Here is a 26961-nt window from a genome sequence, read left to right on the forward strand (position 1 = left end):
TGCTCTAAACAAAATCAATTTTAAAAAAAAATCCCCACAGATCATCTTTTAATATCAGAACCATTAAAACACATCGGTGTGTAAAGCATCAAGAGAGAAAATTACAGAAACACAGAGACAACTGGATGAGGCCAATCACGTTTACCAAGATTCAACCTTTTAAATGCTTAACCAAGAGCATCAGTTTCACATGGACTTGATCCTAGATAATAGCTAATACCTATGGGAATCTTGTGTGGATAGCTTTGGGAATAAAGTATGAGAAATGTAGACAAAGCCATGGTAACTAATGCATTAAGAGAATTACCAGATAAGTATTTCTACTACAGAGGGGCTGATCGAGGACCAGGTGCTGAACTTTGTTTCCTGATGAAGACAGTCATAGCAACAGATCAGATCTGAGCCCAGATCAGATGGTTGGCATAACCACGATTGGTCAACTCCTACACACTCCAGCCAGGTCTCCGCATATTCCCGGGGTGCTGTGTGCACTCCCCACTCACGCGTCATGGTGCAGATGGCTGTCTGTTTCTCTCTCTCACCAATTTGCCCGACTTGGGGGTAACGTGCTAAAACGGGTAGACGCTTTCAGTTACATATTAAAAGTGCACCAAGTTTTTTTTTTAATAAAATGCCACTGAATAATTTTTTAAAATTGGCTTTGCTTTAATAATTTGCATATTGTTCCTCTGGATGTTTATACAGAGGAACAATATAAATATTCATCATCATAAAAAGGATGGCCAAGGGTGTACATGTAAACTAAAATTTCATGCATTATAGACTACTGTTGAACTGAAACGGAGCCCAAATGAACCACCTTAGGCAGAGCACTAGACAGCACTTCTCTCTTCACGTTTGAGGGAACGCCATCAGTACCAAAGATTGAGAGCACTTTTTCCCCTCAAAATAGCTTTTTATTTGTGAATTTACACTGATTAGCAATACAGTCTAAGGCAAATCCGTTAGATTACAATTTATATACGTTTTCACAGGTCACGACGAGGCTTGGCTCACAGTCACATGCCAAAGTAAAACAATTCCTCTGGAAGGGAGAACTACACTGAGAGAAGAAGCATTAGTTTAAACGGTGCTGACGGTCAGAGGGAGAGGAACAGGACGCAATGCACATTCGTCCAGTTGGAAACTGTTAATAAAAAGTGTAGATCTCTGTAAACGTTAAAAAAAATAAAATAAAAAAAATTACTGCGATACAATGAGGAGGGAAAAAAAACAAAACTGCATAAAAACGAATATGAAAACGAAACAAGCATAACTGAAGCATTAAACGTCTGAGCAACTCATTATTATTTTTTTTTAAACTGCCACTCCACCGTTTCTAATCCGTTTCTCACCACCGTACATCGTCAGGCTTAAACCGCGCGCTGTCCGACGTCACGCGCTATTTACACGGCCGTGGCCGCTTCACATTGCTCGCTGGGATTGCTCGAGAGACGGCACTGCTCCGGGACTGCAGCCTGCGGCGACAGGACTACCACTTTGGCCGGCAGAGTTCAGGGTAAGGTTAACGGCTCCAAAAGCGCGTCACGGGCTCCCCAGAGAGCTCCAGCACCTCCACAATTAAACCCCCCCCATGTAAAAAAATAAAAATAAAAATAAAAATTAATAATTGGTCCAATCCCCCCCCCCCCCGACTTTTCTATTAAAAAACGGCTCCTGCGCCTAGATGGTGGCCAAGGCAAATCAAACGCATCCCTCCCTTGGCCTGGCGGAGCGTGGCAGGGCGACACGTAGGAGGACCGCTAAGTAAACATTCGCCTTGGGATTAGATCGTGAAACGCATGTCTGTCAAACGCTCTCGTTTTGCTCTGGGAAGCGGATCTGTCACCTGTAATAAAAGCTACACATGCAAGTCCTTCAGCATGACACAGACCCATTACTGCGTTCCTCTGCCCACTGTCGGCCTACACTACGACCTGCTCCAAAACGCCACTCATTTCCAACTTTCTGCACTCTCGCAGGCTCCGTCTAATGCTAAATTCATCTATTTTTAATATATACATATTTTTATACACTACAATAAAAGTGCAGCACAAAAATAAAATATATCATTACATCACTCATCCAGTTCTCTTATACGTGGTTTTAGTAATCCGAGTTATAATATATCTGAGAAATAATTTCTACGTTATCAGTTGTGGGAACCTAGATAGTATCAGAAAAAAAGAGACCATGCTTAAACATTCATATCTTTGTAAAAGTACAGAAATGAGTACAAAACTGAGTGGACAAATACCAAATGTTTCAGTTTAAAAAAAACAACAACAAAAAGAGATGAGTTGATGTGTAAAGGTGAACTCCACTAAACGAGAATGAGATTATGCTTCACTAAAACGTGATTGTTTGTTTTAAACCTGGACTGTGTGGCAGGAGCTGTCCAGAGAGGCGCGGCTTTGACCAGGATCAGACCGCACAGAGGGACAGACAGAGAAAAGCCCAAGGGTCCAGTGTCTTTCATGTCTTCTGTGTCCATCCTGTGGTTTAAGCGTAGTAAAACCAAACTGGAAACAGTTTTCATTCTTGTTTAAGTGAATTGAATCTTATGAAACATAATGGACGAAAATGGATCTCTGAGGTTTCATATGTAAATATGGGGTGGTTTTTAATTTTTTTTTTATTTAGCGGAGCCAAATGCAGGGCTTGCTTGGCAAAGATGAGGGTGTAGCAGGTGTGTACAGGTTGGGGTGCGTGCCAAAATGTGAGATGGATTCGAGAAAGGTTCCTAGGATCTCTCCTGTTGCAAGCCCACTTCTCTCTCCACATCTTGCGAAACGTGACCCACTTTTGTAAACGTGCGTCATTTCTCACGTGACCAGTTCATTAACTTTTTCCCCCTTCCCAAACATGTGCCTAAGTATTTTTTTTTCCCAATAACGACTTGTTATTTTAAAAAAAAAAACCTTTAAAACAAACACAAAAGAACAGACAGACAGAGACAGACAGAGACGGGGCAGGCGCAGAGACGGGTTGTAGCTCCGCCCCCTCCTGATGACCTAAGCTTCTGCCTTCTCCTTCTTTTTATTCTTCTTCAGGAAAGACGGAGTTCGGAACTTCTTCTTCTTCTTGCTGGGCGACTTGGAGGGCGAGCTCTCGGGAGAACGCGCCTCCTCGATCTTCTCGCCTGGGCGCATGGTGGAGATCTCCACCCCCTCACCGCCGGTGGTCAGCTGGCTCACCGCCCTGCTCAGATCCTCCTCGTTGCAGTGGTCATCCTTGCCGTTCAGGAGAGCGTTCGTGTGGTTCTCTGTGGGGCGAGAGGACAATCAAGGCGAAACCCGGACGTTCACACGCCATCAATCATATTCGCCCGCCGTGGCAGAAGCTGGGCAGACTCACAAAAGCCACAACTAAAGATCTGTCAGAGAACTGGCACTAACGACCTTTAGCAAGTCTGAAAAAGGCTTTTGTTGTGCAGCAGAGACAGCCTTCTTTAGAATTCTACAGAGAACCCTTTTAGCACAGATGCAAGCAACAGTTTAACAAGCAACAAGCCTATGTTTCGTAGTGACTTCTATGCAGTTTTTAATACCCACAGAACAAGTCATTGGTATCTAAGCGCATAGTTTCGTGTTCTCCCTGGTACAAAACATAACACCGCTACCAGTCTGTCATCTGTGAACGGGACTCATCAGGTGAAGGAAGTGTAGAATTATTAGCGCAGTTCTCATGGGTAGGTTCACACCATCTTCCTCTAGTCTCTCTTGTGCCATTATCTCCAGATCTGCTTGGAGTAGCATAATAGTCTGTGAGTATGACAGCAGGTTGTTAATCAAGTGTATTAATTCGAATATTAGGACCCCATCCAGTCTATTCTCAGCTAGGACCAAGAGCCGAAGTTGTTGGCTTAAGAGCCGTTTTGTCATGTTTCTATGTATTTATTTTTAAATATAAGGATTGCTAAAGTTAAGAAAAATTTGCGGTGTGGAGAATTTATTGGGAACAGATGTAGAAACCCTTCCAGAGTTCACGTCTGGGTCATTAAACAGGTGACGCTGCGTAATCCACTGTTCATAACGATGTAACGAGAACAGAACGAACAGAGCAAAAAGATTTCGTCACACCACTACCCTACTTTTGTGTGTCTTTTTTTTTTTTTTTTTTTTTAAATAAACTTTTACTAGGTCACCTCAATGTCTCTATAGTGAACAATTGCTCTTGACCCTATTCTCCAGTTGGTCTGTGCGAGTATGCACATGCGAGTGTCTTTTACGGCCCAATTATAAGAAGTTAACATCGGGACAACAGCGCCCGATATTTCGCCGATATCTATACAGACGCACAACATGAAACTGTTTGCTAGTCAGAAACCTTTGTTTGGATGATGGACTCGCAGAACATGTTTGTATGCATACGCACACGAGTGTGTGCACGTGTATACGTGTGTGAGGGTGAATATTACATTTCCGGCATTTAGCAGACGCTCTTATCCAGAGCGACTTACAAAAGCGCTTTGTCGTTTACTCATAGAATACATCCAAGTACAGTAGGTTAGAATTAAACATACCAATGAACTAGAATACTGTAGAATACAGGGATGAATGCTGATACCTAGAAGTGCAAAATACACAAGGTCTATCAAGCAATGATGTGCTATAAACAATATGTGCTAGTTTGTTAAACAACAAACAATACCCTACAATAAGTACTAAATTGGTCAGTCAATAAGGGAGCAGTGTCAGTTGTCCTTTAAATATTAGAGGGGCTCTGCTTGGTATTCTTCCCTGCAGCGCCATTGGGCTTTATTTTATAGCCGTCGTTCGGTCCTAGTACGGAGAATAACGGTTTCCTGTAGTGAAAACGGCTCTGTGGCTTCTGGGCAGGTGGGGAGAAGGCTAGTTTCCTGTAGCGCCTACAGCTCCACGCACTACTGGAAACACTTCTTCCAATACTGGAAGCCGTTCCTGTGCGTCGCTTTTTTCAGACTGATGACAGAAATACCTTCACTGCACTGCCCACATCCTTCACACTCTCTCTCACGCACACATTCTCTCATTAACTGAGCCTCGAGCCTGCCTAAGGAAGCAAGCCATTCATTCATCCATCGTCGGTGCACGCGCACACACACACACACCCCTGAGCATACGCGTGCACACACACATGAGCTCTACCTTCTCTCGCAGGCGAGTTTAGTGGTGAATGCGTTTGAGACGCAGACGGGGAGAAGGTGGAAGCCTCGTCGGACGTTAGCTGGTCTTGCTCCTCCTCAGCTGACGGGAGTTGGGGTGCGGGATTAGTCAAGCCAGACGGACGGACACATGCACAGACGGACAGTTAGAGGGGGAGACAGAGTTAGAGGTTAGGTCAGAATTAGACATGCCTTTCCGGAAGCTGCTGCTTCTAACTTATCCCGCCCTGCGGGGGTCGGCGGCGACTCCCTGCGTCGCCGCGCCCGACCTGCGCCGGAATGCTGGGACAGGACAGTAACGTCGATGGGTTCCAAAGCTGTGGCTTTAACAGAAGCACCACGGGGCGCAAGATAATCACTCGCAGCCCCGGCTGTGTGCGTGTGCGTGCACACGCAGAAAGGTATCCCCATGGTCCCAGGCTTCACGGATTAGCCGCGGCGGAGCAGCTAAAGCTCTGGGCTGCTATATCGATTTCCGCCTGCTCTGGCCACTGAGAACTGGCAGGTGTGTAATTAGCATCGACGGCTGAGGCAGCGGGTGAGTCACGCGTAAGCGTCACCGCGGCAACAGCCGAGGAGGTGAGTAAGAGGGGGTTGGGAGAGGTGTGCGGTTGGGTGTGTACGAAACTGTGACCGGGGAGCGGGTGTGTGCGCCTTGTCTGCACTAGTGAATACGTAAGAGAGAATGTGTGGGTCTGTATGAGGAAACACTGCAAGAAGCGTGTGCGCGCGTGCGCGTTACCATGGAGTCCCAGGTGTTGGCGCCTTTTGTAGTCCTCGTTCTCTGATTCCATCAGTTCACTGAAAGGGTTGGGTGGGAGGGGCACTTCCTGGTCCTCATCTCCACCTGCATACGGCTGTGCGCGCGCACGTAAACAACAACAACAACAACAACACATTAAACAGTTAGACACCACGCACCGCAATCCAGGCTTCTCATGGCATTTCTGCAGGATGCCCGATGCGGCTACCGCACATCCAAACACCCCGCAGGTCCAGCGAGCGTCCCGGCATGCCGCTCTGAGCATCACAAACCAGACCTGTCGCACGAGTAAATGAAACGCAAGACACACCACGGGAACACAACGGAAAATGGATCACTCAGAAATTACTGACGAAAAGCAGCGACCCAAAACAAAGCCCAGTGCAGGCGATGTGGACGGCAGGCAGGAGAACGGGAGCAAGGGAACTTCACAGGACACGACGGGAACGTTCGCCACGCGCTTCCAGGAACTGCTGAAATGGAGGAGTTTGCTAAGCCGTGTGAACGGGAACCGGTGGCCTCCGCATTTCAGCAATTCCTGATTCAGGACTTAGAACTCAGATGTGGACAATGAGGTTCGGTGCAGGTCAAAAGGACAAAACCGCTGGCAACATTCAAAACACTTCACAGCCACGTTACCTTTTCTGGCTGCTTCTCCTTAAAGGCAAAACACACAGCCACGTTAACTCTCACATGCCCATGATGACACACAGCTTGCATCATTCTCTTGGTTTAGATTCAAAGTCCAGAACTTAACAGAAAGACCAATTCCTCAGTAATATCACTGCTGAAAGTTTAGAGTTTGGCTCCACCTGGTGGAGGGCACAAGAACTACAATCACATAACCTAATGCCATAATCCACACTAGCTCAAGGGGTGTGTGTGTGTGTGTGTGTGTGTGTGTGTGTGTGTGTGTGTGTGTGTGTGTGTGTGTGTGTGTGTGTGTGAGAGAGTGAGAGTGAGAGAGAGCACACAGGGACTCTGGATGGTGTCACTCACCGGCGGTCTTTCCACCACAATTCCGGCCAGCTTCTGAGACCGCGGACCGGCTGACATCATATCGTAGCGGTTCTGTTCTCGGATCTGAAACGGAAGTAACGAACGGCCTCAGACTGTGTGAGAACAAGCACACTGTGAGCCACTGTGGAAAAATGGCATGGAGTCCAGTGAGGGTGAGAGAGAGGGGTAAAGACAGACAGACACAGAGACACAACGCCTCCTGCCCCATTTGGCCAGCTGATTCATTACAATTTGTTTTGCATACAGCGTGCTTTCTTTCGTCCTCTTCCCATTTCCCCCTTCCTTGTTTAGATTAATTTGTTTTGCAAATAATAGAACTTATATTCATGGCCAATACAGAACAGCTGGAATGGGGAGAGAGAGAGAATGACCTACTTTATTTCTCTTCTCGAGAACGTCACTGGGATTTGTGTTCAGCGGGACGAACTGGTTGGGGTCCTCGATGCGGATGGGGATACTTGTACTGGCGTCCTCCGACTTCATCCACTTGAAGAGGAGAAAGAAACGCGGCGGCTCGTCACTAAAACACAAACCGGCCACCAGAGGGCAGCAGCAACCCAAACGTTTCCAACGGAGGCGCGGGACTGCTGTCGAGAATCTCCCGTCACGCACGGGGCTGCGCTCAAAACACCGATAGCGCGCCATGTCATGACTCAGTCCCACACTTTAACGCATACCCATTCTGTAACGTCCACACTGGCATGTAGCCGTTTTAGTTTTAAAGACATTTTGTCCTCAGACGTGTGCTCATGTACCATTTACTTTAGAAGGTTAAACAGTCCTGCAGTTTGTGGCATAGGTAGCCCTCTATAGCTAACGACCTAACACATGGTGAAGTGGTTAATAACGGCATCGGCGAAACTTGAACATGGTCGTATGAAAGGATTTCTATTTACGATTACAATATTCCTTTTCTACTTTATACCTCATGTCATGTCATGCCCTCCCTATCATGTATCGTATCGGGCCCCCTGTATTGCAATGCATGGGGGCCTCTTTACCGTGACACGCATCACATCGTGGCACCTGCATCATATGCAAACACCCTGATCTCTGATCAACGCGTGCACCCACCATGGTCCTGATGCGGGCGATCTCGTCGCCGGCGGCGTCCGCCACGTTGACCTTGGTGTAGCAGTTGGGCGAGTTGAGCCAGCGCGTCTTCTCACGCCGCTGCTGCAGGAGGCGGAGCGGAAGGCGGGGCGCCTCGTCGTCGTCGAATGAGAACGCCGTCACCGTGGCCGGGATCTCCACCTCGCTCTTGTGCCGCGGCTTGTCGCGCACCAGCGGGTGCCGGTAGGTGTAGCCCGTCCGGTAACCCTGTCGCCACGGAGACAGACGGGAGAGGTTGGCCTTCACCCTTCCACTCCACCAGTTTCTCCATCGCAAAGTGGCTGCGCGAGTACACACCAGGTTGTCCAGCATCCTCATGAGAGACTCGAATTCCAGTTCTCCCGGTTTCCACTTCTGCTGAGAGTCCATGTTGACCCCTTTCATTGCAACGCCGTGTGTGCGGGACTTGTACTCCTCCAGATCCAGCACGATCAGGTTCTCCAGTCCCCCAGCACAGGAGAACGCGTTCACCTACACACACACACACACACACACACACAGAGCGGAGGGAACGATTTGATGTGGAGACTGGGGGTTGTCTGTGAGTGTTTACGGATTGACAGGAAGAGACTGAGGAAAGGAGCCGTACAGGAAATGTACTGGCCACACACCCCCCCCCCCCCCCCCACCCCCACCTCCGATGTGTCTAACCTGGATCTCACAGGCATACTGGGCAGTATAAATGTAGAGAAAGGCCTCTTCAATGGTCTCGCCTAGAGCCACCACACCATGGTTCCTGAGGACCAACACCTACAACACAAAGAGCACACAATCAGGGCCATGCATGCATGTGTGTGTTTGGGCACGTATGTGCGCGAGTGTGAGCATGCGAGCGTGCGTACGTACGTGCGTGCGTGTGCGTGTGTACCTTAGCCGTGGGCCCAAGCGCTTTCTGCAGCTCCATCCTCTCCTCCGGCTCGTCCAGGCTGCCACGGTAACTGTAGTACGCGACGTCCCCCAGGATGAGCGCCTCCTGCGAGATCGGCAGCAGTCCGCACTTCATGGAGGACACCTGCAGCGAGAGACAGGCCCGCCCACGTCAGAGGCCTGGGGGACCGCGTTTCCCAGCGTGCACTGCAGCGGTACTCACGGCGGCGACGGCAGGCGTGTGCAGGTGGATGATGCAGCGCACGTCCGGCCGCATGGAGTAGATGGCAGCGTGGGGGCTGAACCCAGCCGCATCCACCTGCAGGGGGGTGGAGCCCTGGTCTACTACGTCACCAAGAATATTCACCTTCACCTGGGGAAGAGAGAGAGAATTAGGAAAGCTCGGTCCACAGCTAAATCTCTCTCACACACAACCACCATGTATGTGAGAGAGAAGAGTGAGAGGCACTGTTGGACACGTCTGTCTGACTAAATGACTGCATAATCGACAAACTAAAACTCGCTTTTAATGCGCTGTGAAGGCGTCAATAACCATTAGCCCCACACACACACATTTTCACAGCTGCAATTTCATGCGGTTCTGTCGATGAACCAGGACGGCTTATGTAAGACACGGCACTCAGCGGCCCCCAGGCCAGGCGGGTTCTGCGGCAGCCTCAGGCCCTGCCCTGCCGTGAGCACCACACCAGCACGGGTCTCTCTCAGCACCACCAGAAGCTGCTGGAAGACACAAAGCAAGCAGGAAACTTCAGATGCTTGCCGGCCAGGGCCAGAATCCTCAGATCAAAGAGATCAGATACGAGAGAACACTACTGATTATGGGAAGGAGGGTGGGGGGTGTTTATCTCCTGGTGGAGAGCGCCAGGCAGGCTCTTCCTTACAGTGTGCGCTGGGAGCCGAGTGACCACACACACACACACACACACACACACACACACACACGGTTCAAACTCTTGCCCACTGCAGTAGTGTGTACAGCTGTGTGACAGGCCGCATGGCGTAGAGAGGGCAGAGCACGCGTCCAATCTGCCTGTGGCAACACAGCCTGCAGCAAAGCCTTCTGGGAAAGTGAACTCCAGCTGCTTCCAAACACACGTTCACAGGCAGGCAGACTAACCATGGCCGATACAGTCGGTCTCAGACCAGATGTGACACGAGACAAAGAACCGGCCCAACTTGTCCCGCATTTTGTTTAAATATCCCAGCAGGCTGGCAAGTGGCTGTGAGGACACAAGCTCCATCTCCGAGCTCCACTCATCCTCATCGGCGCGAGACTGGATGTCAACATGGCTGCCTGGATAGCAGGCGCCCACTGTTGTCACAGCAACAGGCCCCAAACACACTCCATTCTCATGTTCGCCGTATTAGATTAGCACGAATGTTGCTGTGTGTGTGAACATCACAAATGCCTCGGTCAGGGGCAAAACCTGATGGCTGAGGGCACTCATCACGCTCATTCACACACTCGCTCTCCCACTCCCTGCTAGTCAGCTGATGACGAGAGAGAATTTCCCCAAAACAGCTGCAGCATTAACAAGCTCGCGTTCAGTCCACTACTGCGCTCAAGCATTTTTTTCTAAATTTGATTATATAATCGACTCGTGTAACAACCCACACATCCCACCGCGCAGAGTGACGTTCGGTCGCGGGGGAAAAGCCGCGAGCGTTGTGTGGTTGCCACCATCGCGGGTCCCTCGCGCGCTGAACGCACCGCGTGACGGTCAGGAGTCACACATCACCAGCTTTGTTGACTTGAAATGAAACGTTGGTCAAGCTGAAACAAGTGAAGAATTCATCATCATCAACAACCGTGCGGTTAAACAAAAGTGTTCCCAGTTCGTCTGCAGGGAGAGTGGCACGCACTTGCGGTTAGTAGACGGCAAAATAGCGGAACCTTGAGATAAAGAGCAAGATAAGAAAGCGCGAGCAGCCTAGCGGCGCGGCCCAAACACGCACGCGGGCGAGCACGCGTCCGTCAGTTTCATTTTATTCTAGCTGGCGTTAGCGTTTCAGCAATTCTAGCGTCAATAACGTGGCCTACTTTTCTGTTTTTAGCAACACTTTATTGTAAAATTATCCATCCGAGTAAAACCTCTTTGCCGTCACGTTTCTTGGAATTTGAGGTTAGAGGCTGACGCTTCATGCACTCCAAGTCCCTCAACGGCGCCTTTACTGCCCCTTTCATAGCAAGGAAACGTTGAAATAAGTATACCTGTACAAGAACGGCTCTCTCCGAATCTATCTGCACTCTTAAAGACGTTGCAAAAAAAACCCAAAACTGATTTGCTAATGGGTCGAAACTGGGTGGGTAGTTTTTGTTTTTTTAAAAAGGAAAACGTGGCCACGGCTGGTTGAGGAGCGCGCAGGATAGAGCGGCGCGCGGGACGAAGAGAGAGTGCGGTGACTCTGCGGGTGCCGTCGCACGAGCCATCGGAAACATGGCCTGATGGGATGTTGGGCTTGTTTTGATTTCTTTCCCTTGTACAGTTACATCTGTTTATTCCTGTAAACACTAAATAAACTGTTTGAAATCTTTAAAACAAATGAAGGAGTTTAAATGAGGCCCTACTGTTCCACCTGCACTTTGTGTATACTTTACCAAGACGTTACCTATGGCGATATCACCCCACCCCTTTACACTATATCCACTACAGCTACAGCACTGTAAACAACAGCCTAGCCAGCAGTCGTGACCCAGCATGCCTGCCGGACAGTGCTGGGGGGAGGGGTCAGTGGGGTCTCCGGCTTCTCCCAGGTCACTCACTGGTGCTTGGCCTCGTTGGCGGGCTGCCAAGCGTGCTAGTGCAGCCAGCGCGGTGAAGGTGAAGCACTGCTGGGGCCGCCCCACCCCCAACCTTCTCCTGCCCTCTGGGAAACGGAATAACGATAACAAAATTTACCAGATTAGACGCGGAGGCCTCAGCGAAGGACAACCCTCTGGGGATGATGAGGATGTGGTCCTGCTCCTTACTGACCCGGACCTACACACACACACACACACAGGAGTTTGTCTGTCTAAGAACACCCACGCCCAGCTGTGTTTTTCCACAGCTAAATAAAGCAGGTAACGTCACTTCCTGCCGAGCACCTACACACAGTCAGATCGTTTTCTCTCCGCAGTGTGCATCCCAGCGGCGTTATTGGCCGGCATGCAGCGGGCAGGCACTTACGGTGATGTAGGAGCTGGCGAAGTGCGCCCAGCTAAAGAGGTCCACCAGGCGGTAGAGGCTCGCCAGCTTACAGCGTGACTGCTTCTCCCCCTTCACCATGACAGTCACGGAGTCCGCACCGAATAGGTCGTTGATGGGAGAAACCATTCCCAGACCTGGGGAGGGGGTGAGCAGGGTTCAGGACTTCACAACCAACACGTCTTAGAAAACAACACAAAAACTTCTTTGCCGAGTTCACATAACCGATTTGGACACCCGGTTAGTTAAAGACCCGCTTAACGTGTAATCGTTTAAAGGACCGAGCACGACACGACCTGACGGCCTGGGTCTCCAACGTCCTGAGAAAACCCATCGGTACCAATCTAATTAAGGAACAGGCTCTTAACAGCTGGCCATGTGTGGTATGGAGAGCCAGATGGCTACAGGCAAACCCACAAACCAATAAAGCAGTTTGTACTGCTCCGACCTGAAGTCGCGAGGCAGAGCACGGCTGGCCTGAGTCACGTTCTGGATGCGCGACAGCAACCTCATCCCAACATCTGCTGTGATTTCAGCTACAGCAAACTTCTTCAAAACATCCTTGAAACCGGCCCGGGCGAAGCCGGAGCCCCGACCACCAAGCTTGGACTCTAGAGCTCCCTTTGAACTGACGTGTGCTGGGAACTCCTAGTCTGAGGACCTAGTGGGCGGCGTTCCCTAGCTCGGACGGAGAACGGGCCAGTGCATAGGGGCTGCAGAGGAGGGGAGGCCGCTGCTTTACTCACTGAGGGGGGAGGTGGGGAAGCCTGCCATGGAACTGGCCATGAAGAAGTCAGCAATCTGGCGCAAAGCCATGAGGCCTGCTGGGTCAGTTCCCTTATGCAGCTGTTCCTGGATCAGTCCCTCCAGCTCATCCTTAAATGCCTGAGAGAGAGAGAAAGATTAAATGCCAGACTTTGTCAGAAAGGACTTGTTTTCTTTTCTCTTGCACACACACACACACACACACACACACGATGACAAGGATGCAGGTGAGCTGTTTCTAGATCAGTACCGCCTTCCTGTCACAACCGACGTGCGTGTTCACACAGACAAGCACCCCATAAGAAGCATGCAAGCGTACATCAGGTTCAAGTTATAATGTACGACAAAGATCAGCGCAACCACACAAACACATTCCTGCATCTACCACCTGTAGGCTGACAAGTCAAAACAACCATGAAGTTGAACACGATGTTAGGAAAGCAACGCCCACACGTGCACGAGGAGCACGTATCGAGGTTTCTAAATTGTATTGTGGTTCAAGTATCGCAGCAACCCTGCAGAACGAAAAGGCTGTTGTTGGCTAGGCTCCGCAGGGTCCGTCAGCCAGCCAGTCTCCAGTCGCCGGAGGCAACCGCTGGGCTTGGCAGAACCACCATTCCATGGAAACTGTCCAATGGGGGCATCTCTGGGGCCAAGCTGCTCTCTGCCTGGCCCGTGGTTCTGTTCCCATGGCAATGGCCATGGGAGGGCTGGGGGGGGGGGGGGGTGTGTCTGAGTTTCTGCAGCCTGGCAGTCGTAGATCGATTAATCGGGTCTGAAAGGTTTCAGCATTCAGCTAGTTCTGTCTGTGTGTGGGCCGGGCTCGGAGTGGCACAGGTTTAACCATCAGCTGCAATCTGAACTGGGTGCGTTAGGTTAGAGCAGGCGAAGCTGCTGAACAGGGCTGCGCTGAAGCCTGCTGGTGGGTGGGGTTATCCAAACAACACAGCTGTGTGTGTGTGTGTAACAGGTTTGGCATCTGACGCCATCTTTATTACTTAATCTAAGATGATGTAAACACCACAGCAGGCAGAGAGTCAAACTGGCCCAGGGCTTGTTTTGTTTGAACAGAGGCCCACTGAATAAGTCAGAAGTTAACCTGACATACACCTTGCGAGAGAGAGAAAAATGACTTGAACCAAATGACTTGGGAGGCGACATGTAGCCTTCTGGCTGACACCAAGCCAACCTCAACCCGCTCTGCCAACCGTTAGGGAATCAAAGCTGGCTTACAGAGTTAGCCTTGCTAAAACCGTCCAGCTAGACCCTGCAAGATCCCAGTGACTGAAAACATACCGCACCGGTAGGGATACACAGTGAATTCCGGATCAATGGAACAGCAGGGGCCGCCAGATGGGCAAGGGAGCGTGACGGTATGTTCTAGTAACTACGACGGAGTCTGCTGAGATGAATCATAGCCGACCATAAAAAAGAGGGAGCTACAACTTTAATGGCAATTTAGTTCAGGACAAACTTTAAGAGCCTTTGGGGGGGAGAGAGAGATTAACAGGCCTATTCAGAGGGAGCGAGACACAAATGAACTGTCCAGCACCAGAATAATGGGATTCGTATCTGCATGGCAACGGCCAAAGAGCACAGAGCTGGGATTTCCACAGCAAAGCTCCGAAAGTTGTTCCTTGTTGGACTAGCGGGCTAGCTGGGGTCGGCCCCTCCTGACCCTACCCAGCAAGGTCATCAGAGGTCAGTGTGCAGGCAGGATCCGGTGGGATAGGCTGATGATGCTTAGTAACAGTCACTTGGGAGGGGGGGAACTGACCACAGATGGAAAAAAATAAAATCTACTATTACACAGAGCACAGATCAATGTTGGGCTAGTTCTGTGCCCTACCCTTCTGCAGGGAACTTGCTTCACTTTAGGTCTGTTCAGATCTGCATTTTACACACTGGCCTCTTTTCACGCAAGAGTTCCATAAAAACAGCATGATGAGGACTAAACATTATAAAAACACCCATCAGTACACACTCACTGTGAACATTCAAAACAGCTGTTCTCTCTCCCTCTCTCTCTCACACACACACACACTTCCAAGAGCTGTGAAGCTCTGTTTACTTCAACTATAGCCTACACACAGGAATGGCTGGTGGCATGTAATTAAGACAGCACTGTTTCAACCACTACACACAAAAAGCTGACACACACACACACACGCACAGGGTGAAGCCATAGAGATTGTCAGCATTTGGAATTGCAGGGGTGGCATTTTGTGAGCTGCTGCTACCGCAAAATGGCAAAACACCACAAGACAACACATGAGAGCTGGACTAGTTTCTTCTCTAGGGCTATGCGCAATACATCAATGTCATATCATAAAAACACTCACGGCTTTATCGATACATGAACGATTATGTGAAACAGGTTCAACATTCCAGTTTAGATGCAGTATTTAATAATCCAGCAGGTGGCACCTCAGTTAGACAAAAACCAAGTGGCTTTAGGAAGAAATCAAAGCATTTGTCTAGGAAAACCCCGGAAAAGCTGCTTGAGTCACCTGACCTCTGAGTAAACATGGGTGGAATGATCCATTCAAAAGTTGTAAACTGTTTCAACATGCCAGTTATAATAATATTCAAAGTTCGGCAATCATTTCCTGTTAACAAAGCGCTATTACTTCAGTAGCAAAGAGTTTATTACTTTAACTTTACTCTCCCTGTTAATATATATATTAATGCATTCTTTAATATTTTGATTATTGGCAATATTCACCATAAGAATTGTTCCCATAACACATTGGTGTTGGATCATATCATGATGCCTGTATCATGATACATATCATGAAGTTAGCAACACCCAGCCCTATTCCTCAGCCAGCCATGCAGAAAAGCAAAAAAACAGTCTGAGAATGAGTTTTACTTTGGCTCCCTCTCTCACTCACACACACACACACACACACACACACACACACACACACACACACACACACACACACACACACACACACACACACACACACACACACACACACACACACACAGCAGTGAGACACTGTCCCCCCTCCAGCAGGTCCCAGCAGTGAGACTGCAGTCTCAGTAAATCACTATGTGCTGCAGCCCAGACACAGTGCAGGCACCTGCTGGGGGAGAAAGGGCGTATGTGCGCGCGCCTCTGTGTCCGTTGGGTGTGGTAAGGCTGATTATACTGGGTTTATGGTTGTGTTTGCAAGTGTTACATCTTCCAACATGTAAATAAATCAGAAAATAACTGCAGCTGAACAGACAGCTGCAGCTTCAGTAGTGTAGAGAACCCAGGCACCATCCGCTTCAGTAGAGTACAGAACCCAGACACCATCCGCTTCAGTAGATACCATCTACAGAACCCAGACACCATCTGCTTCAGTAGTGTACAGAACCCAGACACCATCTGCTTCAGTAGTGTACAGAACCCAGACACCATCTGCTTCAGTAGTGTACAGAACCCAGACACCATCTGTTTCAGTAGTGTACAGAACCCAGACACCATCTGTTTCAGTAGTGTACAGAACCCAGACACCATCTGTTTCAGTAGTGTACAGAACCCAGACACCATCTGTTTCAGTAGTGTACAGAACCCAGACACCATCTGCTTCAGTACTGTAGCCAGCCACAACACTAACAAACACAGTAGTCTAAAACCTAAAATCACATGCACTTTATGTGCATAACAACCCACGGACCCTTCACCACTTCTCTAGATATTTGCTATGAGTAAGTGCATATAAAAAACACCCAGTTTTATCATTTTGTGGGGAAATGGGCCAGGACAGGCGGAGACGCGTCAGACGTCCCTCCGCCAAGCACCCACTTTCCAACTGCACTGCCGTAACTCGCTGCTATTTTAAGGTCCGGCCCGAGAAAAGTGCCAAACAATCCAGCCACAAGACCTCCACAGCCACGCATTCATGACGTTCAAAACCCACACACACACACACACACACACACACACACACACACACACACTCACAGGGCTTTGCAGGATCTGCGTGACCCTCTTCTTCTGCTCCATCATATTGAAGTCCTGCCGAAGGTCAGGAGACATGTTGCGGGCGCGCCGGTAGTCCGGATCGCTCTCGTTGATCCGATCGAAGTAGCGCTCCCTGGGACCGGCGCTGGGAGGCGTGGTTACCACGCCCACAATCGCCTCTCTGCTCATCTCAGTAACACGTCTGCACTACACGGCACCTACACACGCAGACAGAAAAGCAAAGAAAGACACAGAGAAAAGACGGAAGGAAGAGTCTGTTACTCTTAGGCGAAAGCTTTTTCCAAACATTTTCTACCAGCATTTGCCAGAAGCTCCTACTAACGCATCATTACAGGAAGCGGAGCTTAGAGTGAACCCACTGCATGCTGCCGGACAGAACTGCGGCGGCGAACTCCGCACGCCTTGGCACGCGACAGCAGGTGCTAGTTTGGGGTAGGGGAGGTGCATGGTGCCGTGTGGAAGAACACGAGAGGGCACAGGGATCCACGGAGTACGTGACCTTCAAAAGAGCTTATTGGGCAGGCAAAACATAGCCTACCTGTACCACACGGAAAACACACAAGCAAATTTGCACGTGGATGACAGGAAAACAGGGTTGCCTTCATAAATGTGTTTTGAAATAAAACTATGAGGGCTGGGGAAAGCAGATCGAGAGTTCCCACACCAACAGAGATGGGTGGGGTCAGGTCAGCTAACAGTAACTCAACTCACCATGACTGTGTGTATATGCCCACGTGCACGCGTGTGTGTGTGTACATATTAGAGACAACACGATACCAGATTTTCTGCACCGATCCAGAGATCTTCCGTGTGAACTTCACGTGATATTGATACGTCTCTGATTAAATTTCATTAATACGACTGGAACTGTGGTTCAGTTGTTTGGATGAAAGTTAGATTGTTGTTTTTATATAGGACAAATAAAATGATGTAAGCAAAGTTTTTCGGTTAAAGACTAAAGCATTTACACACACACACTCCACTGCTTGGTGAGGTAATACTAAATCGCCTTGGTCATCATCTGCTCGACACACACACACAGTTCAGTACGGCTGCGCCACACTCCAGCTCCTGAAATGTACACTACAGGTTGGCTGCACTTTATTTCCGCATTACTGAATGGAGCTGTAATATCCCCTTCAACTCAATATTGACCTCAATTCTTCTTGTGAACGTCTAAATTGCTGCGCCCGCCCCCACAAAGGAGCTAGGTGAGCCGACAGAGAGGCTCCCTCTACTACGAGTCTCTTCAGGGAGTCATGTTAAATTAGTCTATTGTCCAGGGTCTTGTTCAAATTTTCCAGTCCACCTTAACTCAGCAGACTAATGGCAAACTCAGACCTCCTTATGCTTTTCATGTGGTTTGAACACACTTATTCTCGCTCATTGGCCGTTTCTGTGGGATTCCTGGGGCTCCCCCCCCTTCTCAGAGCTAAACTGGAAATGGCTTAAAAAAATTTTTTAAAAAAAAGGCACACCTACACAGATTAATAAATCACTGTCGCTGTCGGCAACTGGGTGGTAAACAGCGCTGGGATGTTATTCTGCTTCATTTGAATACTCTCACCAGAAGGCAGATAACCTGTTCCCCATACTGGGTTATCAAAACTACATGACAGCAATGCACGTGATCACACGCAGGCAAGCGCATGGATGTTCGCATCTGAACATAATAGGTTTAATCGTTAATGTGACGAGAACTCTAGTTCAACTCTACAGCTGTGCATAAACGGCACTCACTAACCAAGCGGTTACCACGGGACCTGTAGCACGCCACTGCACTGGTGTGCGGTTTTCAGGCTGGATTTGTGCCAGCAGTGGACTGTTTTCCTTAAACAAACCCACTCTCCCAATATCAGGTCCAGCATTTCCTGCTTCCAACTTGATTTTGATATGTATAATCGGCATCTCTAGTGTACTGTGTGCGCATGTGCTCTGAAAGGTTAAGCCAGTGCAGCAGAGTAGTACACACACACACACACACACACACACACAGAAAACAAGTGCAAGCTAACAGGGCCACAGGAGTATAGCATCTCTCCCTGCTCCCCTCTTTGTTCCGGACTGACGGGGGTGGGGGGGGGTCGTTCTTTTCTCCCTAAACTGCTCATTCATGCCAAATGGCACTTTAAAGATGTTCAGATTAGTCAAGCATGGCTTAGTCTGGCAGTGACACGCGTGGGCAGCAGTGGAAAGCACTTAGATTAGACAGGACGGCTATTTCAGATTACAGCGGGGAATATACAGAGGAATGAAAAAGGTTCAACGCAAAACACATGATTTCTCTCTCTCACACACACACTTCAAATTCCTGAGTTTAGCTGCCTGTGACTGCCTACAGGGCAGGTCTTATGGGGCTGCGAGCGAATACATTTCTCTTGTTGTCATAGCAACAGCTCACAAACACGTGTTTGCAAGAGATGCAAATGAATCGATGGTATCAGCTGTATGGCCATCTCAAAAACACAAAATCGATTAAGACAGATCCCCAAAGTTCTTTAGCATTTTAAGCCACAACACGTTTAAAACAGGTGAGCTGCTGTCAGCACTCCGACCCTTCCGTAGGTCAGGACTGTCACGTGGGCCTACTGACCACCTACTGACCGGTCCTGGTTGCGGCCATCAACGTCAGGTTTCACTCCGTGCCGTGTGCTCGGACTTTGCGTCAGACCCCGCAAGACGCGGGCGTGCTGAGCCAGGGCGACATCGCCATGCGCCTTACACAGCCCCGCAAATCATGTCAGACGCATACGCACGTGCAGCCGCACCCTATAGAGATCCTGACACGTTAGAGGTGCAGAACATGAACAAGAACTTTATTGTGATCAGTTTGCTCCACAGCAAGATATCCTGTAATATATAAAACACAGGGGTGAACTTGAATTTTCCCAGTTTAAAAAGGATCTACTTAAAGGCTCATTCACATATTGTAGTATTTTGAGAAGTCAGTATTTCAGAGGTGGATAACAGTAACAATTAACAATTCACATACTGTCTTGTCCTACAATACACTGTATGCATATATAGACAGACATGAAGGGGGAAAACAGACAGAGTGAACGCATTGTGGACAACTTTGAGCTGTTGATAGCTGCAGAGTCTACAGACTCTTTTATTATCTGCTCTGTCTCACTCTCTCTTGAACCACCCCCCAACAGCACACACACAGTCTCAGGTTGGATGGCATGGGCTTTTACCGCCTTGACTTGTGGGGAACAAATGTAGGGGAGTAGCAATGCACAGCCACACACCCCCCCCCCCACACCCGCGAAACGATGGCACAGTCACAAGACCCACACACAGTGTCCAGACAGTCAATGCACCATTGTGTAGTCCCCTTCACCCAGGGACAGGATTCTCACTCTCTCTCTCTCTCTCTCACACACACACACCCCCTCAACCAGTAGTGTGTGACTGTCACGCTAACTACAGAATCGCGCGTTGCAATTTTATTCAGGCTACAAGCACTTCAAAAACGTCGCCGCACACTAACGTGTGCTTCAAAAAAACAAAAAAAAAAAAAAAACACTCCGTTGCTGTTGTCCCTTCTCAAAACACTTTCACCTCATCACGGGCTCGAGAATTAACGGAGGACATCATAAGCGCATATGCCCCGGACCTCCAGAGGCGCATTTGACCAACACCGTCCTGATCTCCGAATGGGACAGCACAACCGATCCCGAACAACCGGAAAAAGGTCACGGCCACGCGCGGCGACACCCACGGACGCCTCGCTACACCAGCACGGGCTCGCCACGCCGCAAAACTTTCCCGACAACGCCACGCGCCCTCCCGCAGACGTCCCATGCCTCGCGCGCTTCCACGGCGGCGATGCCTGGTTTTGACCCCGGCGAGGGTATTAATAGCCGACGAGGTTACGGCTCGGGTTTCGGCTCCGACAATAGCAGGAAAGAATCGCGGCTAACAATAGCGATCCGTCCGCGAGGCACTCGGAAATCACGCACGCGTGCAGGAATACGCGAGCGCACAGCCGCAGGAAAGAACGGGCGTGACGTCGCACTGCCCCGCTGCTGTATAGTCAAACCTTTTACAACTTTTTGCAACAGTAGCTATACTCCTTAAAAACACGCCTGGCACTGAGCGATTACTGCCCAGATCGGAGCACAGTCCCGCAGTGATACAAGTCACTGGACTAATAATGTAAATGCGAAGAGCTTCTTTACTTGCACCAAGCGCGGGGACTGACCGGGCGATTTAGTAGGACTCACTCAATCATACGTCTGAGGCAATATTTAGTCAAAAACAAACAAAAACAAAACCAACCAACCCACCCCAAACTCCCACCTGCGTATGTCGCGGCAGCTCTCCTGAAAACACACGGCAGCAGCTTCCAGTCAGAGCGCCCGCATAGCTTGCCCTCCGCGCGAGAGTCCTGGGACAGAAGGTACCGCGCTCGCCGTGGACGGCAGCTCCGTTTACCCCCGCGCGCTATACATCCGTCCGTGGCACGCAGCCGGCGGACTGCCGAGACTCCCGGAGGACCTTCGCCGCTCGCGGCGCGAGAAAAGAACTTCGAAAGCTCCGCGTTTCAGCGACCGTGCACGTACGAGCCACTGCGCGCGCTAGAGTGAACGAGCGAGCGTCCGCTTCGCACGGGAAGAGACTAAAGACGACACGTGACTGGCTAATCCCCGCCCCCCGAGTGTGCGACCGCGCTAGCCAACCGGAACGCAGCTCCGCGTGCGTACCCGCCTCCGTTTGCAGGAGCAAGTAGAATTAAAGGTCACCGTTTACGGTCTGTGCGCGCTGCATCTGTATCTGCTGCAGTCTCCTCCCACAAACACTCTCGTGCTTTTCGGGCCACCGTAAAAACTGCACCTCAGCGGAGTGTTGGGTTCTGTTGAAGCCTTTTATTGCAGCATGTAAGAATAAGAACGGGCAGAGCGGGTCTGTAATGAGCTTTGCTTTTGTCCAATTCAAGTCCAAAGAATAAAACAACTACATCATACAGTTGATCAAGTGTGTGTGTGTATGTGTGTGAGACACACACACCCCTACTACAGTATTCCATTACACAAAAGCCTTTCACAACCATTTAGTCAAACTGGTTCTGCATCAGCATTTTCTGATTATGGATTATATTGCCTGAAACCTGTCAGTTAAGATGTCTCATCAGGATGCAGCAGTACAATGACCAAATAACAAAAACCCCTCTCCGTCCCTCTCTCTCTCTGTCTGGAGGAATATGACACTCACTGCCGAAAGTGGGGGCTGCACTTTCTCTGCTAACCTACACACTCAGCCATTGTATGCGCATTTATGGCAACACCTGACAATAGTGTCAATAAAAGGCTTGAACCCAACGGCCCGTTCTCATCTGCGCTGGCGTACGGGCCTCCGGGACCTAGAACGTGGCTGCTAAGGTTCACGTAGCCGACAGTTCTTAATGGTCACGTGTGCATCACCAAACCACGTTGAGTGCTTTATAAACTCCAGAAAACTTGGTCAGTGTGGGGTCGACTGAGGCATCAGGAGTCTTGCCAGGTAAAGATTTTAACAGCCAAAGAGGAGGACCCTTAGCCTCTCCAGGTGATTGCTTCCACCATGGTGGAGCGCTGTTCAGGTGTGTCTGGGATTCGTTTTCCACCTCATAACCATTTAGACTAATGAGAGGCTCTAGGCAGCCATTACTGTGGTTCCACTCCAACCAAGATGGACAATATGATCAGAGCTCACTGAACACGTGCTTTCTAACGAGTCCCGGTAACGATGACTCCTAAAGGGGGGTGGGGGGTGGATATCCCACAGGGGCGGTGAGGAAGAGCTGCTTTAGGGAATGAAATGGACATCAGATGTCAGGAATTGAGTTAGTGCACGTGTACGTACACACACACACACACACACACACACACACACACACACACACACACACACACACACACACACACACACACACACACACACACACACACACACACACACACACACACACACACACACACACACCCCTAACTGTTTTACAAACAAAGCAGGACAGGTCTTATTCCTTCTGCCCTGCCAACTGTAGAGCAGATCTGTGTGCATGGCACCATGGCATGTGGGTATTTAATCTCACACCGTCATCTTTTCCTCAAGCTCATTTCATCTCAAGCCCAATCGCAACATACGCTCCCCAACACAATAAATAGACACACGCACACACACTTACTTCACTGTCAGCAACAGAGATGTGTGCACGTGACACGCAGTGCCAACACGTGTAGCTGATATGCTGGTGCGGTTTTCCGCTTCCCCTTGTAGCTGGCCTGGATCTGGCCTCCCCATCCCATACACCAATGTTCTTCCATTCTGGATCCAGCCAGGCTGGTGGAGGCCATCAAAGGCCCAGCAGAGCAGGGCCCAGCACTCCGAGCCGGACTGGGGCACTACACACCCCTTTTCCAGGCGAGTCACACCCGGTCATGGAGCCAAGCTGTGCTTCAGCAAACAGTTTTCCGAATCCCTTATTTTAGTCCAGTTCTGGGCTTGTCTGGAAAACTGGCCGTTTGGGTCCCACAGCCCGCAGAAATTCCACATGACAGTTTGGCACGCTGCTGACCAACTGCAGGGGAATTGAATGCCGTGCAGACAGACACACACACACACACACACACACACACACACTAAATTGCAGCCTGCCAACGTCGTGCCATCTCCAACCACCACCGGCATGGTCCCAGGCACCAAACCCACCAAGCCCTCTGACTTCCTCTCAGACACACCCACCCACCCCTAGCCGCACAGTCAATAAGGTCGTTCAGGAGCAGAAGTGTGATCCCGCGCCACAGCTCGGCTGAGCGAGTGTTGCAGCGCACAGTCGCTGGCTCTCCGGGCAGCTGGCCAGTAATTACGGAGCCGTGTGCTTACTGTCCAAGCATACAGTCTGTTCTGGCTCCCCTAGCCACACGTCTGATCTGCTTATGACCCACCACCACTGTGTGTGTGGCTCTGTTAATTGTCTCCTCGAACTGAGCACTCCTCTGTAAACAGTTCTCCCTCCATCATTTCTCTTCATTTCCGTCCCTTATTCATCTTTCTCCCACCGTTAATGGTTTTTCCCTCCTCGCGTTCGGTCATCTCTCACTCGTTGGGTCTCTCCCTTTGTTCGCGCTCTTCTCATAAAACGTCCCACTTCTAGCCACACCCTCCTCACCACACCCTCCTATTCAGTACAGATCAGTTTTCGCATTACTGGCTATGCTTTCTGTCTGCAAAAAAACAAAACAAACAACTAACAAACCAAACAGTCGAGTAATTAATCCCAGGCTCCTGACGACAGTGGAGTTGAAGTGAACTGCAAATACCACCACTGCTTTGCTGTGTGCGTGTGTAGTGGAAACCTGGGGTCTACTGCAATCACACAGGGGTTCTATGGGGTGGGTACGGGTGTGTGTGTACGTGAGGCTGTTGTGTTATAAGCAGTGAAAAAGATGGATTATTCAAGCACGATGTCCAACGAGAGAGACTGCCTGATCACAGGGTTCTGCAACATGTCGCTGACTTCCTCTCTCTCTCCCTCTCCACACACACACACACACACACACACCCCACCGGTCCTCCTCTCATCACTGTTAAGTGGTGTGATATTTATCAGAACCACAGTGAGTAAAAGCTAATGTTTAACCTGCCCTGACTCTGCTGTTCCTCAAACTGAAGCATGCACACGCACGCACACACACACACACACACACACACACAGGGAAACATTAACCTGCAGCTAAGCTGAACTCAGACGGTACACATGTGGAACAGGAGGGTGTGTGTACACAGAGGCGTTTGGATGTGGGCATCCTGTCAAAACATCTGTTATTTCCATTCACACTTCCTGTTATATCGATCGATAAATCAAAATCAATCGCACAGTTCATCCCATTCCATAATCCTTCAGTACTTGTAAAGTAATGATTGTGTTATTCGTGACGCGGCTCAGTCGTACCCTCAGGCCTGATTTGTGCCCGGCGGAGCCTGTACTGAGGAATGAGAGCAGCCCCCCTTGGGGGTCCACACCCCCGCAGTTCTCTAATGGTCCATTTAAGGAACTCAACGAGGGCGTCAGTCTCCTGACCCTCCAGAACGGAGGCCGAGAAACTTGAAAAGATGAAACGGACTTTAAACCTCTCACTGGCACTGGCGGTGCGGCCCAGTCAACCTCCACTCAACAGCGCTTTGTTTGATCAGAGACCAGCACTGAGCATTGGAATTTAGGTCCAATTTAGTGGGGAAAAGGCAGCCCGATATATCGTTTGTTAATTCATCACGATACTGGCATTTAATAATTATACTACAGATTCTTACAGACTTTTTTTTTTTAAATTGGCGTTTTAAATTGTGCACCAATATCACGTACTAATCTTGATTCCCTGAAATAGATGCACCACCCACGCAACGCAGACCAAGAGAATGAAATTTGCACTGATTCACACAGCTAGTCTTGCACGTTAGTTATTGTAAACACACTTGCCCACTAACAAGCTTCTGTTTTCTCCGATGCCTACATACAAATGCAGATAGAGAGACTTCCGTTCAGAAACGGACACAAACAAACGGAAAACGGAGGTGTGGTGCTCCGTAGCCTCCACCGCCCGGCCGTTGCCGTGCCTTACTGCAGTAATACTTCACTACTTCTGGGTCGCCGGAGTGAGCTGTGGCTCAGCACACAGCACCTACACACAGCCTGACTGGCATTTTACGAGCAGACCATCGTGTACCCCTCCCGCCTAGTCCCTCCCTCACAGATAACATTCCTCCAAATTTGAAACCATGTTATGAAACCCAGAAGCAAGAGTGTGTGTGTGTGTGTGTGTGTGTGTGTGTGTATGTGTGTGTGGACGGCGCGAAGGGTTTCGCCACCCCGGCAGCATTATCTGCCTGAGCTCAAACACCTCTGGACGGAGGTGCGCGTGGGACGGCGCGTGGACGGATTCAAACCAAACGGCTCAGCTGCAGAGCGAAGGGGCTCATGTACAAATGCTTCAAATCCAACAGGAGCCATTAATCTGGCCTCAGCTCAGCTCTTGTGAAGAGGCCCGGCCTTCACATTCCTGGTTACTGACAGCACCTTGCAAACGCGCTCAACCCTCTTTAGTCATCAGACTGGTGTGGATTACACACGACACTCCAGAAGGTATTTTTACTGCAAACTAAATGTCCTCTTCAAGTAAATCTGTTATTTTTAAGTCAGCAGATCTGAAAGACGTGGCCGGCGTAGGCAAGACGTGCAGAGCCACGTTTCGCCGCAGTAGCGGCTCGAGTTCTGCTCGGGTTCGCGCCCCATGAGACCTCTTTGCCCGTTCTTTGCGGCCGACTTGCTCCAGCTTGTTAAAGTTGGTTGGACGACACTTGTGGATTCTCAACTTATCCCACAGTTCAGCCGGGTCACTCAAATGCTCTCTGGAAAACTCCAGATGCGTTCCCTCGTAATGGCTTCGGTTGTCTGAGTAGGATGCAGAGCTCCGTTGCTGGCCTCTCTGTGGCTTATCAGGCGTCCCCCCTCCCGCTCCGACACCGAGGTCTGAGGGCCGGCCATGTCTGGGGAGCGAGGGGTGGTATCGTGTGGATCATTTCCTCATCGCTGCTCCAGCAGTGCACCCTGGGACACCCACACACTTGGGTATTATTCTGTAGCCCTTTCCTGTCGTGGGAACGTCTATAACGAGCGTGCGTCTCAGGTTTGCGTGATCTGTAATCCAGACGAGCGGTTTAAGGGGGCTGAACCACGTTACAAGGCGTTGTGTGACCCTCGGTGTCGGAACTGAGGCAGGTGACGCTGACGACCAGATGCCACCTTCAGCTGAACATGGTAACCACCTGGAAAAAGCTCCTGCCACATTCCTGACAGACACACGGAAAGAAAGACGGAGAGAGAGACACAGACAGGCAGAGGGTTGTATGCGCAGCAGTCAGATTCAAATCCAGATACCAGCAGCAACGTTCAAGTTCCAAAACAAATTTAATTCACAGATCGCTCCATTTCCACTGGGCTCGACGTTCTCATCTGTCGTCCACTCAGTGAGGTTATGAGACGGCGTGGGAGCACCACACAACGCCTCAGGAACGATGGGGAAGGGGAGAGATGGAAAGAGGAAGAGAAAGGACCAGA

The 26961-nt window shown here is 49.8% G+C and overlaps 1 protein-coding gene across 12 annotated transcripts in view; it reads right to left on the minus strand.

Annotated features, from left to right (window-relative positions):
• Positions 1-895: 895 nt before the first annotated feature.
• Positions 896-26961, minus strand: part of add3a (adducin 3 (gamma) a) — a 53370-nt gene continuing 27304 nt past the window's right edge. For 10 of the 12 annotated variants that reach the window (XM_035520794.2, XM_081706105.1, XM_081706104.1 and 7 more), the window contains 14 exons: positions 16842-17059; positions 12865-13003; positions 12101-12255; positions 11831-11911; positions 9133-9282; positions 8911-9054; positions 8694-8792; positions 8340-8513; positions 8004-8249; positions 7305-7415; positions 6909-6992; positions 5889-6003; positions 5130-5228; positions 896-3265 (listed from right to left, as the gene is read on the minus strand). In XM_035520794.2, coding sequence (XP_035376687.1) covers positions 3015-3265; positions 5130-5228; positions 5889-6003; positions 6909-6992; positions 7305-7415; positions 8004-8249; positions 8340-8513; positions 8694-8792; positions 8911-9054; positions 9133-9282; positions 11831-11911; positions 12101-12255; positions 12865-13003; positions 16842-17030 — 2037 coding nt within the window. In that variant the 5' untranslated portion in view covers positions 17031-17059 and the 3' untranslated portion in view covers positions 896-3014. Of the gene's footprint in view, positions 3266-5129; positions 5229-5888; positions 6004-6908; positions 6993-7304; positions 7416-8003; positions 8250-8339; positions 8514-8693; positions 8793-8910; positions 9055-9132; positions 9283-11830; positions 11912-12100; positions 12256-12864; positions 13004-16841; positions 17060-21167; positions 21466-26961 lie in introns of those variants that run through there. The other 2 variants (XM_035520798.2, XM_081706107.1) reach the window with 2 other exon arrangements.

This window comes from Electrophorus electricus, chromosome 23 (genome assembly GCF_041902795.1).
Source record: "Electrophorus electricus isolate QZ-2024a chromosome 23, ASM4190279v1, whole genome shotgun sequence".
NCBI classification, from domain to species: domain Eukaryota; kingdom Metazoa; phylum Chordata; class Actinopteri; order Gymnotiformes; family Gymnotidae; genus Electrophorus; species Electrophorus electricus.